Source organism: Emydura macquarii, unplaced genomic scaffold, assembly GCF_026122565.2.
Source record: "Emydura macquarii macquarii isolate MOO-44397 ecotype Brisbane River unplaced genomic scaffold, CSIRO-AGI_Emac_v2 contig_1253, whole genome shotgun sequence".
Taxonomy (NCBI): Eukaryota; Metazoa; Chordata; order Testudines; family Chelidae; genus Emydura; species Emydura macquarii.
The window spans coordinates 50314538-50331152 of record NW_027131390.1 but is presented as its reverse complement, the minus strand read 5'-3'; the positions used below and the strand labels follow the sequence as shown (position 1 = coordinate 50331152).

At 43.2% G+C, this 16615-nt stretch overlaps 1 protein-coding gene across 3 annotated transcripts in view; it reads left to right on the top strand.

Annotated features, from left to right (window-relative positions):
- The window catches only part of UNC80 (unc-80 homolog, NALCN channel complex subunit), a 176444-nt gene that overhangs the window by 114254 nt on the left and 45575 nt on the right, over positions 1-16615 (top strand). For all 3 annotated transcript variants that reach the window (XM_067548743.1, XM_067548741.1, XM_067548742.1), the window contains 9 exons: positions 1070-1159; positions 1746-1847; positions 2714-2894; positions 4095-4363; positions 5914-6048; positions 11763-11901; positions 13942-14038; positions 15508-15678; positions 15890-15982. In XM_067548743.1, coding sequence (XP_067404844.1) covers positions 1070-1159; positions 1746-1847; positions 2714-2894; positions 4095-4363; positions 5914-6048; positions 11763-11901; positions 13942-14038; positions 15508-15678; positions 15890-15982 — 1277 coding nt within the window. The remainder of the gene's footprint in view (positions 1-1069; positions 1160-1745; positions 1848-2713; positions 2895-4094; positions 4364-5913; positions 6049-11762; positions 11902-13941; positions 14039-15507; positions 15679-15889; positions 15983-16615) is intronic.

Below are 16615 nucleotides of genomic sequence, written 5' to 3'. Positions count from 1 at the left end.
CCTTTCCCTGTTGCCGGAGCCTTTCATAGAATTTAAGGCCAGAAGGGACCATCGTGATCATCTAGTCTGATCTGCACATCACAGACCACAGAACCTCACCCACCTACCTATTCCTGCAATAGGCCCATGGCCTCTGGCTGAGGTACTGAAGTTCTCAAATCATGATTTAAAGACTTCCATTTACAGATAATCCACCATTTACTCTAGTTCATACTAGCAAGTGACCCTGTGCCCCAGGCTGCAGAGGAAGGCAAAAAGCCGCCAGGGTTTCTGCCAATCTGACCTGGGGGGAAATTCCTTCCCAACCCCAAATAGGGTTGATCAATTAGACCCTGAGCATGTGGGCAAGACCCATCAGACAGGCACTTGGGAAAGAATTCACTGTAGTAACTCAGATTCTTCCTGCAGCAGGGAAATATTCTGGCAGCGGAGAGGCTGCAGGACACTACACTGGTAAAAATAGCAGTGTAGACATGGCAGGCACTGCTCGGGCGTGTAGAGAGCCATGTAGGGTACATATCCTAGAGGGTCAGGCGTGTAGGGCACTCTGCTCTATTCACCTAAGCAGTGCCTCACCATTTACGCTGCTATTTACACCTGTGCTCGGTGGTCATGAAGTGTCTGCCGTCTACACACAGCCATACGCGTAGACATAACCTTAATCTCTCTGTGCCTTAGTTCCCCATTTTGTAAAACAGCATTTCCTTACCTCACAGGGGTGTTGTGAGGATAAATACATAAATTTGGGAGGTGTTCCGATCTCGCAGTAATGGAGGCAATGATACCCATATGAAAATGTAGATATAGAGACAGAATAGGCCTGGAGGCAAAAGTAATTGTTCTGTGGATAAACACAGGCAATGTCAGTCCCCAAGACTGTCAGTCCAGCAGATATTAGGAACACTAAAATGTGTGTATTTTAAATTAAGAAAGAAAAGTGTTAAATATAAGAATAATGTACCAGCCTGAGCAAGGCATTTGGGAACGGTAATAACTGGTTATAAAACTCTTTGTCTCTGTACAACCTAGTTCACAAATAACAAGCTGATCTTTGTTTCTTCCCCCTTAGGAGTGTTTGGAGTTTTTTAACATACCTGAAACCCAGTCTGCTCATTATTTTTTAATGGATAAACGATGGAACCTTATTCATTACAACAAGGTGAGGCCAAGGTCTGTTTTTTATTTTGTTCTTTCTTCATTCTTCCCTGAATATTGGAAGTGACCAAATATAGCAAGATAACCATATGTGGCCAGAGTTCTATCATCACTGATACAGGGCAGGGGCCTGTGGAAATTACAGGTCTTAGTGTCCCTGAAGAGAGATGGAGATAGCAGAAGCCTCTATCCAAATCTTTTAGAAAATCAATATGAGCTTCAGTTTGGCTTGGATTCCAAGAACGGGTGACGGCTAAGAGGGGTCTCTGTGTTCATGAATGCATCTGTCTGTGTGTGGTTATGGCATTTTGTTTTTTTAACAAGTCAGTTCACCAATCCCATCAGGAGCCTTTCTTATTATGGTTGCACTTATGAAGAACATAAAAATGACCATGCTGGGTCAGACCAATGGTTCATCTAGCCCAGTAACCTGTCTTCTGACAGGGACTGGAGCCAGATGCTTCAAAGGGAATGAGCAGAACAGAGCAATTTATCAAGTGATCCATGCCCTGTCATCCAGTCCCAGCTTCTGGCTACAGTTACAGCTATATATTTTATAAAACTTGTTTTGTTATTCTCTTCCATTGCAGACCTATGTCCGGGATATTTATCCTTTCCGAAGGTCAGTGTCTCCGCAGCTCAATCTGGTACAAATGCATCCAGAAAAGGGTCAGGAACTCATTCAGAAACAGGTATTTCACCACCATTAGACCATTTCCAGCCAAAAACACATCCTTGGAAGTCGTACCTCCTACTCCCATTAAAGGCCTCCCCTTATGCTGTGAGGGGTTCACTTTTCCATAGAAGCAGCTTGTGGCTCCCTCCAACCTGATTATTTTTATTGTTCTGCAAATGTTTTCATGGGTATGGCTGGGTGACTCCATGTACTTCAGCTTCAAAAGCAGGGATATTCACATTACTTCTTTCCAGGCACCAGCCCCTAGCTCTTTAGGAGCCTGCTCGATGCCTTTTCCCCACAGGTCTGCCTGCCTCTCCAATAGACACTACCATTTGTGTTTTCTTCTCCCTCCTGGCAGCGTCTCTTCTGCCTCTTCCTTGCTCTGCTGTTCAGATGTTCCTTCTTGGGACAGGATTCTCTGCTTCCCCACCATCTGGGGCACAGCAGTAGCTTTTGGTGTCAATTGCCTTGCCTCACAGTGTCCCATCTGCTCCATTAGCTCTCACCTCAACCTCCAGGGGCTCTCCCATCGGGTCTTGATCCCATTCAGTGGGGCAGTGACCATCCCACCGTGTACTAGTAGAAGTATCATCTCCTAGGAGAGTAAGGAGCCCTGGTAAAAAAGGTGAAGGCTCTGTCATTGGGCCCACTTGCTAGAGAGGACTCCACTCCATCCTCAGAATCCCTGCTCTTCTGATAAGTGAGGGTTGTCCCAGTAGTATGTGGGGAGAGTTTACTTAGGACACTTGTCTCCCACTCTTCCCACTGTCTCTTTGGGCTTAGGTGACAAGACTGATCTTTAAAGACGTCACTCTTTTTAAAAACCCCTTCTGACTGGAGCAATTCTGCTCCATGTGTCTCTCCTTCTGTCTCTCCCAGGTGTTCACCCGCAAGTTGGAGGAGGTAGGACGGGTGCTGTTCCTCATATCACTGACCCAGAAAATCCCTGTTGCCCACAAACAATCCCATGTGTCTATGCTCCAAGAGGATCTTCTCCGCCTGCCTTCCTTCCCTCGGAGTGCCATTGATGCAGAATTCTCCCTCTTCAGTGATCCTCAAGGTACTGGGAAAGCATCTGGCAAAGATTTCACTGGCTCCATTTGCATACTGAACTTGGCACCAGCAGCTTTATTCAGGCAAACCTGTTACTTGCTTAGAAAGACTGAACAACATAGGGGTTTATCTTATCACAAAGGGTTCGAGAAAAATACCCCACCCAGAAATATGATGTCTAGACATTAGGACATAAGTGTGACTGTAGTAAAGGTGCTGTAGCATCAAACTGTTCATTGATTAAAAGCCCACAAGAAAGGCTGCTTTCCACCGACTTCAGTGGGATTTCGATTAGAGCCTCAGTTACATGCGCTCTGATTACTGATAACCACTGCTAGGGCCAAATTTTTCAAAATGTGGCCACCTAAAGCTCTGCTCCCGGAGTTCTGCATTTGTGCATGCAGCACGGCACATGAAAATTAGGTAACTGTACATCCAAAGGGGAATTTATATGCATAGTTACACTACTTCCATGTGCAAATGTGAGATCTCCAGCCATGATGGATGCACATGCAAATTTTGCAGGAGGAATTTAGGAATTGCTCCCATTCAAAGATTAACCCTTATAGTCAGGTAGGATTTCTAATCAAACTCTGGAGTGGATGAGACAGACCCCTGCCCTGGAGGCTCCTTTTCACTGTGTGGTAAGCATTGGCAGGTCATGCAACTGGACGTCTGCTGGCACTGAAGGTACTTGGTTTCAGAAGCAGTGTTGTAATTGCACATCAGCGTCCTTTAGTGTGTGCCCTTCTGCGATAACCCAAAGGGTAAAAAATAGAGTATTTATCCATAGGGCTTTTCTACCACTACAAAGCCAATGAGCTGTCAATGGTATATGCAAGATTTGATCTGCTTTAACTTAAAAGAGAATGAAAAATCAAATGAATTTTAAACTAATAGGATAAAGATTAATAAAGTCCTGTGATATTCAGCACACTCTTACACTGCCCCTTTTAGACTTCTTTTCTGTTGTTTAAACACAATTGGCCAAAATCAGTTCTCATCAGTAGAGCTACACCACCAATGAATTTGGTTCAATCTTCCTTTAAAAAACACCTGTAGCCAGTGTTTTGCTGGCAGAAATTATGTAGAGGCCATTGCTCAGCTGATCTCTTCCAGTGGTCTTTGAGAATGTTACCCAGCTGGAAATGCCTTGCTGGGCTGAAGCAATTAATGAGGTTTTATGTTGCCTGCATTGTTCTCACAGCTGGGAAGGAGCTCTTTGGCCTTGATACTCTTCAGAAAAGCCTGTGGATTAAGCTCCTGGAGGAGATGTTTCTGGGCATGCCTAGTGAGTTTCCTTGGGGGGACGAGATCATGCTGTTCCTAAATGTCTTCAATGGAGCCCTGATCCTGCACCCAGAGGACAGTGCCTTGCTGAGGCAGTACGCCGCCACTGTCATCAACACCGCTGTGCACTTCAACCATCTCTTCTCTCTCAGTGGGTACCAGTGGATCCTCCCCACTATGTTGCAGGTGAGTGTCTGCCTCCACTGGTTAGCACTGAAGACTAAAAAGCTGCCATTAGTCATCACACCCAGCGAATCAGCAAGCAATACAAGCTTTCTCCTGCTTCCTCAGAGGTCTCGCTGATAAAAGCTATAATAATAAACACACGTAGCACTCAGTGCTGTCCATTGTTAAAAGCACTTTACCAGCAGTACGTAGCTCACCGTACTGCTGTGAGGTACATGATTAGCATCTCCATTTGATGGGAGGAGACCTTACAGGTGGAAGGTTAAGTGGCTGGCCCAGGGTCACAGAACGAGTTGTCATCATTTGTATTGTGAACCTGCCCACACCGTGCTAGGTGCTGTCCAAGCACCCAGGAAAATACAGTCCCTGCCCCAAAGAGCTTACAGTCTAAGGCCCTGATGCCACTAACACACACACACACAGGCTGAGCTATGGTTGTGTATACAGGCTTGTGTACATTGCAAGTTCGCGTGCGGCAAGCCAGGGTGTGACTCTACAGTGCACTAGCATGTCACACACTAACTGACCATGTGGACACCACCAGCTTGTTAGCCACCCAACAATCTCCTCTGGGCGGGCCAGCCCTTACTTTGCCTAGCAGGTTAACAGTAGGTGCATGCCAGTCCCTGATCCCCTTTGACGTGTCCCTTCAGTGCATTCAGCCCGTTCTCCACTGAGTGCTCTCAGTTGTACAAAGAATGCAGCACACATCAGCTTGACTGATTCGGATCAGGATCAGGCTCCTTGTACAATACCACAGCACCCAGATATACTTATAGTCAAAGCAATCCTTAATTTGCTATCAAAGATCAAGGTTTAAGAGAGAAGATAATGGAAACAGAAGGATTACGTATGATTTTGTTTTATAACACAATTCCTAGAGACTAAACTTAACATAGCAGTCTAACCTTCTGTCTAAATAAGTTTCTCTCTCACCTTTTTGCAGCATTTCAACCAAGCCTGGTTGAGATCCCATTTTCATGAATATAAACACACTGTCCATTTACTTCCTCAGGTGCAGGATTAAAGGGTGTCTTTTTGCCTTCCCCAAAGTTCATTGTCTGCCCAGAGAGACTGAGTTATCTCTTTGGTGTGCAGCTCAGATACTTCATCTGCACCCCCTGCTCAAGGCTATCAGAGGACTTCTGTGGCATAGAGGGTCTTATGTGGACTCTCTGTAATGGGGTGAAATTCACCCCAAATGCAGGAGTTTAGTGGGGTTTGTTGCCTGAGTACAGCAAGAGCAATATTGGTAGCTTTTTTCCAGGAAACCTGCTGTATCCACAGGGAAATAGAGCAGGCAGGTAATTTAAATGGACAAAATAAGAAAACATGGAAAAGAGGCTTCTAGCTAATTGTATTGGTTACAAAACTCAGAGAAATTAATTATTGCTGAGTCCCACATCTAATCAAACACTTACAGGGCAGGATTCTATGAAGGAAATGAGGAATTATTGCTTTCAAGGCCCACAATACCTTGCAGAATTCACTGCTTTGCTGTTTTAATTGGATTGGCACTTTTATACTCTTCTGCTCCCCTTTCCTCTCAGGTGTATGCTGACTATGAAAGCAACCCACAGTTACGCCAAGCGATTGAGTTTGCCTGCCGCCAATTCTACATTTTGCATCGCAAGCCCTTTGTTCTGCAACTGTTTGCCAGTGTGGCTCCCCTCCTCGAGTTCCCTGTGAGTAAAACCTGATCCTTATATTCACACTGGGGAGCCTGGATATGCAGAAAGAGTTCCATATCAGAGACAGCAAGGGGAAAGCAGCTGGGACTAAGGAGGAACTGCACGCTTGGAATTCTTACGGAACTGAAGAGTAATGTACTTGTTAAACTAATCCCTTTAGGGTCTATTAACTGTTAACCAGGGGGCAGGGCTACTCAGGGAGAACGGGGTTTAAAAAGCTGGCTCCTCAGTAACCAGAGGAGTAGCAAGCGGGGGAATTTTGCGAGGCAGTTTAGAGAGGGCGTATAAGAGCCAGACACACCTAACTGTCTCTAAACTTGGGCCAATAAACCCTTCCCCTCCAAAACAAAACAAGCTGCAGGATTAAAAACAATGCTGGCAGAAATCCAGCAGCAGAGTGGGGGCTATCCGTTCATTGCACTGAAAGCAGCATGTATGATTACCTGCCTTGTAGGCAAGTGGTGTATGTGTGCCTTCAGTGCAAGGAACTCATGGCTTTCAGAGGCCACGGGTGAGCTATGGAGACCAGAGTGACTGAGCTGGAAGAGCTAAGGGAGACAGAGAGGTTCATAGATGAGACTTTTTGGTACACAGTAGAACGGTCCCATCCCAGTCTGAAAGCCTCTGTGCTGTTGAGGAGGATGAAAGTCTAAGACAGGGGTGTCAAACATCCGGTCTTTTTGATCCAGCCCGCGTTCGGCCAGTTTAAGTGAGTCGTGCCGCCGCCGAAAGTGCCACTTTAAGACATTTCTCTGCGTATGGCATTGCACTTTAAGAGATTTGTTGGCGGAGGGCATTGCCACTTTAAGAGAGTCTTAAAGCGGCAATACCTTCCTCCGCAAAACCCAGCCTCCGAAAAGGAGGCGGCAGTAAGATTTTTCGGTGGAGGGCATGGCCCACTGGAAAAAAGGATTATTGGAATGTGGCCCGGCATTGCCAGCAAGTTTTGAACGCGGCGAGTTTTGACGGCAGCAGCCGCCAAAGAGGGGAAGACGCCCCAAATGGTCCTGCTGAAGTGCAGTTTATGAAAATGCGGCCCGCCACCATCAGTGAGTTTGACACCCCTGGTCTAAGGGAAGGAGAACATCAAACTGGAGCAGAAGGAAACGATCCCATAGTTGGGACCCTCCCTCTAGATGATGTTATGGTGTCCTCTGGCACTGAGGATACCTCTTCGGAGGAGGGAACTCCAGTTATTAGGAAGAGACAAGTAACAGGAATGGTGAATTTGATCATTAGAAATATAGATGGATGAGTTTGTGATGACCAGGAGAACAGTATGGTGAATTGTCTGCCGGATCTGACTTGTGTACAGTTCTGGGGAGGAACCGGTGGTCATGGCACATGTAGGTACCAATGACATAGGGAAAGGTAGGAGAGAGGTCCTGGAGGCCAAATTTAGGCTGCTAGGTAAGAGATCAAAATCCAGGACTGCCATGGTAGCATGCTTTGCAGAACTGCAGGATCTCAATGTGTGGATGAGATGATGGTGTAGGGAAGAGGGTTTTAGGTTTATTAGGAAGTGGGGAACCTTTTGGAAAGAAGGAGCCTATACAGGAAGGATTGGCTCCACCTAAATCAAAAAGAAACCATATTGCTGACATTTAAAATTAAAAAGGCCATAGAGAAGTTTTTAAAATAAGTGCTGGGGGAATGCTGACAGATGCGGAGGAGCACATGGTTCAGAAAGAGACATCCCATGGGATTCTCGATATCCTCGTAAAGAGGAGAGGATAGATGTTGATGAAGCATAGGTAAGAACTGAAGAGAAACAGTGAAATGAAAAAAGTCCCATTCAATTACATCACATGAAGGCAGACAACTAAAAAGTGACAAATTTTATAAGTGCATACAAGTGCTAGAAATCTAAATACTAAGATGGGTGAACTTGAGTGCCTGGTATTAAATGAGGATAATGATATAATAGGCATCACAGAAACTTGATGGAATGATGATAATCAATGGAACATGGTAATACTAGGGTATAAAATATATTAGAATGAAAGAGTAGGTCATGCTGGTGGGGGAGTGGCACTATATGTGAAGGAAGGCATAGAGTCAAATATAGCAAAAATCTTAAATGAATCAAGGTGTACCACAGAATCTATATGGATAGAAATTCCATGCTAGAATAATAAGAGTATAGCAGTAGAAATGTACTACCTATCACCTGACCGGGATGGTGATTATGATTGTGGTATGCTGTGGGAGATTAGAGAGGCTATAAAAATAGAAAACTCAGTAATAATGGAGAATTTCAACTATCCCCATATTGACTGGGTACGTGTCATCTCAGGACAGGATGCAGAGAGAGCTTCTTGGAGCAGCTAGTCCTGGAACCCACAAGGGAAGAGACCATTCTTGATTTAGTCCTAAGTGGAGCACAAGATCTGGTCCAAAAGATGAGTATAGCTGAACCGCTCGTTAATAACAGTCACAATATAAATAAATGTAATATCTTGTAGGGGGAAAATACCAAAGAAGCCCACCACAGTAGTATTTAACTTAAGACGGGGGAACTACACAAATGAGGAAGATAGTTAAATGGAAATTAAAAGAACAGTCACAAGAGTAAGATGCCTGCAAGCTGCATAGAAACTTTTAAAAAAATCCATAACAGAGGTTCAAATTAAATGTATACCCCAAATTACAAAGAATAGTAAGAGGACCAAAAAATGTCACCATGGCTAAACAACAGAGTAAAAGAAGTGGGTATAGGCAAAAATTGGAAGTAAAATCCTACTGAGGAAAATAGAAAGGAACATCAACACTGACAAGTCAAATGTAAAAGTATAATTAGGCAGGCCAAAAAATAATTTGAATAGCAACTAGCAAAAGACCCAAAAACTAACAGCAAAATTATTAAAGTACATCAGAAGCAGGAACTTGGCCAAATAATCAGTGGGGCCATTGGACGATCGAGTTGCAAGAAAGACAAGGCCATTGCAGAGAAGCTAAATGAATTCTTTGTGTCAGTCTTCACTGCAGAAGATGTGAGGGAAATTCCTACACCTGAGCCATTCTTTTTAGGTGACAAATGTAAGGAACTGTGCTAGATTGAGGTGTCAGTAGAGGAGGTTTTGGAATAAATTGATAAAGTAAACAGTAATAAGTCATCAGGACCAGATGATATTCACCCAAGAGTTCTGAAGGAACTCAAATATGAAATTGAAGAAATACTAACTGTGGTATATAATCTATCACTTAAATCAGCTTCTGTACTAGATGATTGGAGGATAGCTAATGTGACACCAATTTTTTTTAAAGGCTCCAGAGGCAATCCTGGCAATTACAGGCCAGTAAACCTAACTTCATTACCAGGCAAATTGGTTGAAATTATAATAAAGAAAAGAATTATCAGACACATAGATGAACATTACTTGTTGGGGGAAGAGTCAACACAGCTTTTGTAAAGGGAAATTATGCCTCACCAATCTACTAGAATTCTTTGAGGGGGGTCAACAAACGTGGACAAGAGTGATCTAGTGTACTTGGACTTTCAGAAAACCTTTAACACCAAAGGCTCTTAAGCAAACTAAGCAGACAATGGATAAGAGGAAAGGTCCTCTCATGGATCAGTAACTGGTTAAAAGAAAAAAAAACAAAGGGTAGGAATAAACCATCAGTTTTTCGAATGGAGAGAGGGGAATAGCAGTGTCCCCCTGGGATCTCTACTGGACTAGTGTTGTTCAACGTATTAGTAAATGAGCTGGAAAAAGAGGTAAACAATGGGTTGGCAAATTTTGCAGATGGTACATTATTACTCAAGATAATTAAATCCGAAGCAAACTGTGAAGAGTTATAAAAGGATCTCATGAAACTGGGTGACTGGGCAACAAAATAGCAGATGAAATGCAATGTTGATAAATGCAAAGTAATGCACACTGGAAAACATAATCCCAACTATACATACAAAAGGATGGGGTCTAAATTAGCTATTACCATAAGAAAGAGATCCTGGTGTCATTGTGGATAGTTCTCTGAAACATCTGCTTAATGTGCAGTAGCAGTGAAAAAATGTTAGGAATGATTAGTAAAGGAATAGATGATAAGACAGAAAATATCATAATGCCACTATAGAAATCCATAGTACACCCACACCTTGAATACTGTGCGCATTTCTGGTCGCCACATCTCAAAAATGATATATTAGAAATACAAACGGTACAGAGAAGGGCAACAAAAATGATTAAGTATAGAATAGCTTCCATATACGAGAGATTAATAAGACTGGGATTGTTCAGCTTGGAAAAGAGATGACTAAGAGGGGATATGATAGAGGACTATAAAGTCATGATGGGTATGGAGAAAGTAAATAATAAAGTGTTATTTACTCCTCATAACACAAGAACTAGGGATCACCAAATGAAATTAATAGGCAGCAGGTTTAAAACAAACAAGAGGAAGTACTTCTTCACACAATGCACAGTCATCCTGTGGAACTCTTGTAGATGTTGTAAAGGCCAAAACTATAACCGAATTCCAAAAAGACTTAGATAAGTTCTTGGAGGATAGGTCCGTCAATGGCTATTAGCCATGATGGTCAGGGATGCAACCCCATCCTAAGCCTCTGACTGCCAGATGCTGGGACTGGATGACAGGGGTTGGATCATTTGATGATTGTCCTCTTCTGTTCATTCTCTTGGAAGCATCTGGCATTGGCCACAGTAGGAAGGCAAGATACTGGACTAGGTGGACCATTGGTCTGACTCAGTATGGCCATTCTTATGTTCTTATGTAATTGTTATAATCAATTCTCCTGCTCCCCTGATACTGCCCCAGGAACAGTTTTGTGCATTGGCTAGATGCGTTTTGTTTTATTTCACCTTCAGAAGCATCTGGCATTGGGTACTCTTGAGAGCAGGATTCAAATTCAAATATATCAAATTCCCACTTTAAATGGTTTATAAAGGGTTAATAAATGATTAATAGCTGTTGTTGTTAGCACGGTACAGACATGATATGCGATTGTAAGCAACCTATTCCCCTGTTGGACTCCAGCAATTGATTAACAGTTTATTAACCTTTTATAAGCTATTTATAAATGGAACCTTAATATAAAGTGTGATCATCAATTCTATAATCTTTTCCTGGAGAAGAAGCAATGGGCTTAAGGTGCAGCAAGGGCGATTTAGGTTGGACATTAGGAAAAACTTCCTAGCTGCCAGGGTAGTTACGTACTGGAACAAATCACCTAGGGAGGGTGTGGAATCTCTGTCATTGGAATATTGTTTAATAACAAGTCAGACAAACATCTGTCAGAGATCTATCAGAGCTGTACAAACATCTGTCAGAGATGGTCTAAATAATACTTAGTCCTGCCTCAGTATGGTGGACTGGACTAGATGACTTATCGAGGTCCCTTCCAGTCCTACATTTCTATGATTCTATGACTGTAAGTATAGAGGTCCAGAGGGAGTTAGAGACCTTGAGGATCTGTGACATAGGTGCCACTACTTCAGAGGACAGCACATGAATTAAGGTTTTGGAAGTAAAGCTGTACAATTTCCAGATCACATTACTGCTTTGGCCTTTGTTTGCAGAATCAAACAGCACATGTTGTTTTATATGATTAAACTCCTGAACGAAGCTTGTAAACTCTTTGAACTCTTGATTAAAACTGAACTGTTTATGTCTGCAAATGAAGACACTTGGGATGCAAATAGAATCATTACAAAATCAATAATAAATGGGTGTCTTTTAAACAGGACGCTACGAACAATGGACCCAGCAAAGGAGTGTCAGCTCAATGCCTGTTTGACCTGTTGCAGTCCCTAGAGGGAGATACACCTGACATTTTGGACATCTTAGAGCTGGTGAAAGCAGAAAAGCCTCTCAAATCATTAGGTAATAGCAAATCTTCCTTTTGTTATCCTCTATGTTCAAGAGACATTATTTTTTATTTAATATCTAATATCTTGACCCAGTAACATTTGCTCTGGGCTATTTGTTTCTGAATGTGGCAGTACTAGCTTCTTACACTTTACTCAGCTGTGAGGGTTGGGTTTGGCCCAATCGTCTATTAGGCATTTCCCATAAAGGGTTATTTATTTAATTGAAAAACATGTTCTGAACAAGCAAGTCTGAGACCAGCTACTGGCATTCTGAATGTTCTCAATGGGGAGTGAAGAACAAAGAAGCTGAACAGGCTGCATCATGCAGGCAAAATCAATGCGGTCCCCTACTTTGCTCCATGCTGGCAGGAAACAAAGGCATCAGACCTCCAGGGTGAATCATGACTGGCAAGTGATGGACACCAATCAAAGCTTCTGTAATGTTCAGCTCTGGGGGTTTTACTTTTGGTTTGTCTCTAAACACAATACTTAGGCTATGCAAAAACATGAAAGATCCTCCTTCCTTCAATAGCAGAAGCAATGGGACTTTTTAGCATTTACCAATGCAGCTGCTTTGCCGTTTGTGGGGAAATAATGTTTGCTGCTACTGTATGGACCTGTTAGCTGTTTCCAGGCCTTTAGATTCACCTTGCATACAAGCTGTTCATTACTGGTATCCCAGTAATGTGGGGTTCGAAGAACCACGAAGCCCTCTCATATTTACAAGAAGGGTTGGTTATATTCTGAGATTTTACAATATTGTATACCAATGGCACTAATTATAATATGAAGTAGTTAAGGGGTGCTGAGATTTTCTTGCTCTTTCAGGAGCACATTGCACAGTACAGCATCTCTCAACCTGTTAAGTTTTAAAAGAAATGTAGACCAGAAAAGCTCTATAATTCTCCTTGGCTGGATTTTCAAAGGTGCCTAAGGGAATTGGGCATCTGATTCCCTTAGGGACCGTTGAGAATCCCAGACCTATTGTTTAAAATGAGAACATAGGGCAAAAATTTCAAACTTAGTTGCCCAGCTCAGACATCTCTGACCAGATTTTCAGTTGCTTAACATCCACAATTGGGATTAGATTTTCAAAAGAGCTCAGGAAGCTAAATGAGCAGTCAGATTTTCAGGAGGACACATTGTGTGCTGAACTCATTTGAAAATCTGCCGATAAGTGTCATAAAGGGAGCCCCAGAGCACTTGTGAAAATCTGGCCTTCATATAGGTGCCCTAGTGAAAGTTGAATTCTTGAAAATATTGACCCCTAAGTACCAAACATTCAAAAATGACCAGTAATTCTGGATGCCTCTATTTTTGGGTGTCCAACTTGGGACTTTCTAAGAGAGCCTGATTTTCAGAAAGTGCTGAGCATCCACACTCTGAAAATCTGTACTCTGGGCCTTGTCCCACGTTACTAACCTAAAAATTGAGGCACCCAATGGCAATATTTTCAAAAGTAACCTGAGCACTTAGGAGTGTGAAGTCAGTGGCTTTCAGTGAGGCTCAGGCTCCTAAGACCTGAGTCACTTTTGAAAATGGGACTTAAATGCTTTTGAAAAATGGTACCTAAAATCGCTAGCTGCTTTTAAAAATGTTGGCCATAAATCCATATGTAGGCACCTAAATAAAAGTGACCTGATTTTCAGGGGTGAAACCAGTCCCATGCTGCCAATGTCAGGTTTGATGTCACGTTTTAATAAGATGGCAATTTGCTGAGAAGCAAAATTTGTCATTAAAACCTTTATTTTCATGAAACAACTCAGATATAATTGATGGTGGGTGAAATTCAAAACAGGACCTGTCTTAAATGGTTTATAGGCTATGTTCAGGTGTGAATACTTTGTACCTGCTGAGCTTTCAAATGGCTGGGCCAAGCAATGGGAATGTGGTACATTTTTCTTGTTTTTTAAGGAGCAAAAACTAGCTGGAAATTTATAATGTGAGAAGCGGAGCAACTGAAAAGAAAAACCCATTGAGTGAATTCCATCTGCCTCCATTTCCATTTATTCCATTTGCATCATTACTTCCTATGTTATTCCCATCCCCTCAGATTTCTGCTATGGGAATGAAGATCTGACGTTTTCTATCAGTGAAGCCATCAAACTGTGTGTAACTGTGGTGGCATATGCTCCTGAATCATTCAGAAGGTAATGTCTCTTTGGTTTCTGTCTTGGTTAATGCACACTTGGAAAAGGGAAAAGACTAGCCTGGCATGTGAGGGCTAAAATACAGATCAGTAGAAGGGGAGGTAAAGATTATGCAAGAGGACTCCAAGCATGGCTGCTCTGAGGTTTTTTAGAAGAAGGTATACACTTGGTCTCCTCACTATCTTCTTCCAATAAAAAAAATAAAATGTACAGGTGAGTTTAGAGTTGGTGAATGGTGCTGTATTTGTAATGTTCTTTAGTAACAAATTTGGGAATTTAAATAAAACCTGTGTTTACTCACACAGCTCTGGCAATTACCCAGATTAAAACTGGCTATTAAATCAATAGTCCTATTCTTGCAAGAAAGCTTTAATAAATGCAAGCGGGCAAGATTTTGTTTTCACATCTCATTTGAAAGAAAGAACCTTCAACAGTAAGCGCTGTCCTTCCCCTAACACCACGCTGGAGCACTGATACAGAAGTGATTTGGAAGTGGGAGTCAGGAGACCTTCTCTTCCTGACTGCCGCAGACATGCTGTGTGACTTTGGGCAGGTCACCTAGCCCTCCTATACCTCGCTTTTACCATCAGAGGCACGATGATAGCAAATTCAGCAGTGTTCAGTCATCCTGCTTGCCTGGGACACCCCCAGGTTCTCAAGCAGCTGCTGCTGTCTGACCACTTTCACTGGTAGAGGAGGACAGCTGTGTGGGGAAGGTACTTTGTGCTTAGAGTCCTGGAAGAATGCTCTGGGCCTCTAAACCATAGAGACCCATAGAAGCCTTTCCTAGAGCTCAGCTCCCAAGCCCCCAACAACCATATGGCTAAAGCACTGGGAGGTGTGATGGACAGAGCAGGACTAGAAAGGTGGTCACTCTAGCCATCTCTCTATAGCCATGGGAAAGTTAGGGACCACTGTCTGGTTTAGGGTTTCTGTGGTCAGAGTACACGGAGGGGGAACATGAGGGAAGAAGCAGAGAGACAGCGAAAAGAGGCAGACAAACACAGAGGGGAGGAAAATTGGGCAAACAGAGGGAGGCAGATATGGAGGGCTTTCAAGAGGGGAAGCTGAGAGGAAAGGAATCTTTGGGAGGGAAAATGGATGTACGTGAATAAGAAAATGCATATGCGCCAGTATGCAAAGTAAAACATTACATGGCATCTCTGGACCTACATTTGAGCAGGCATAACTTAACCATCTTTGCGATCCTCAGACTAAAGGTGCTGTTTTCATACAAAGTACATTTATTATAATCATTTCCTGCACCACCTGAATTTCCTTCAGCAGGGTTTCCCATCCAATTACCTCTCAGGTCCTGTTTAGCTCATGAGGTATAGTGAAATCACAGCATGAGGTGAGATCCAGGGTTCCTTGGGTTTCTTTTGGAATCTCAAACCTCTGTCTAAAGCAAATTTCACACTGCAGCACATTCCTCTCCTAGCAAGATTGTGTCATTTTTATTGTCCCAGCCTCCAGATGCTGATGGTCCTGGAAGCGCTTGTTCCCTGTTATCTGCAAAAACTGAAGAGGCAGACCTCACAAGTGGAGACTGTGCCTGCTGCTCGTGAAGAGATTGCTGCTACTGCTGCTCTTGCCACTTCCCTACAGGCCCTCCTGTATAGTGTGGAAGTTCTCACCAGGTAACCTCCCATGGCAGGCAGAATGCAGACTGCACTTTGTCATTCCCTGGACAACATGAGTCCAGAGAACAACGTACAGTGAAGCTGTGATGCATAGCATCTCAGAGTATAATGACCACACTCACCCATGGTAAAATTAGCACTGTTTTACCAGGTCAGGGCTGGAAAGTCAGTCTGGTTCTGATAGACTGCCTTGATCTTTTCTGTACAGGCCCATGACTGCCCCTCAAATGAGCAGGTGTGACCAAGGCCATAAAGGAGCCACGACAGCTAACCATACCATGTCAGCTGGGGTGAATACTAGGTAAGTGCACGGGTTTTCTTTTCAATCCATTGCTCCCACTACCCTCTGTTGGAGTTTTGCAGTGCAGTGTCTATCCTGTGTACTGGGAACAGCTCTGAAGGCACTGTGTGTGAGAGAGAGCAATCAGTCAATAAGGGTAACAAAGCCTGAAGAGAAAACAAACCCCCGAAATGAACCGCTAAGTAAGCAACATCCCAGTCCCGGATTCTCTTTTTAGGACATTGTGACTGACCCGGAGAATGGTATATCAAACTGGGGCATGCTTACTCTAGATTTGGTCTTGTTTGTTCCCCTGGGCTCACCACAGACTTTATTAACCAGATTAAAAATGTCCCTTAGGGACACATTCTCAGCTCTCTTTTGCTTCCCTCCGAGTCCAGTGCTGCCAAACTGACAGTTGTACAGATCCCCTTTCAATAACAGCAGCAAATTTGTGTGTTCCTTCCTCCCTTGTTACTACAAACAAAGTCACCGAGTGGTAGAGCTCAGTACTGCATCTCTAATTGAAATGAACAGGGATTTGCATTTTTGCTAGTTTACTTCTTGCTGCTATTCCTTTCTGATTATCTTCTTCCAGTTGTCTTTATCTGGTTCCCTTTGCAGCTAGGGCAAGACAGAGGGTGGCAAAGAATG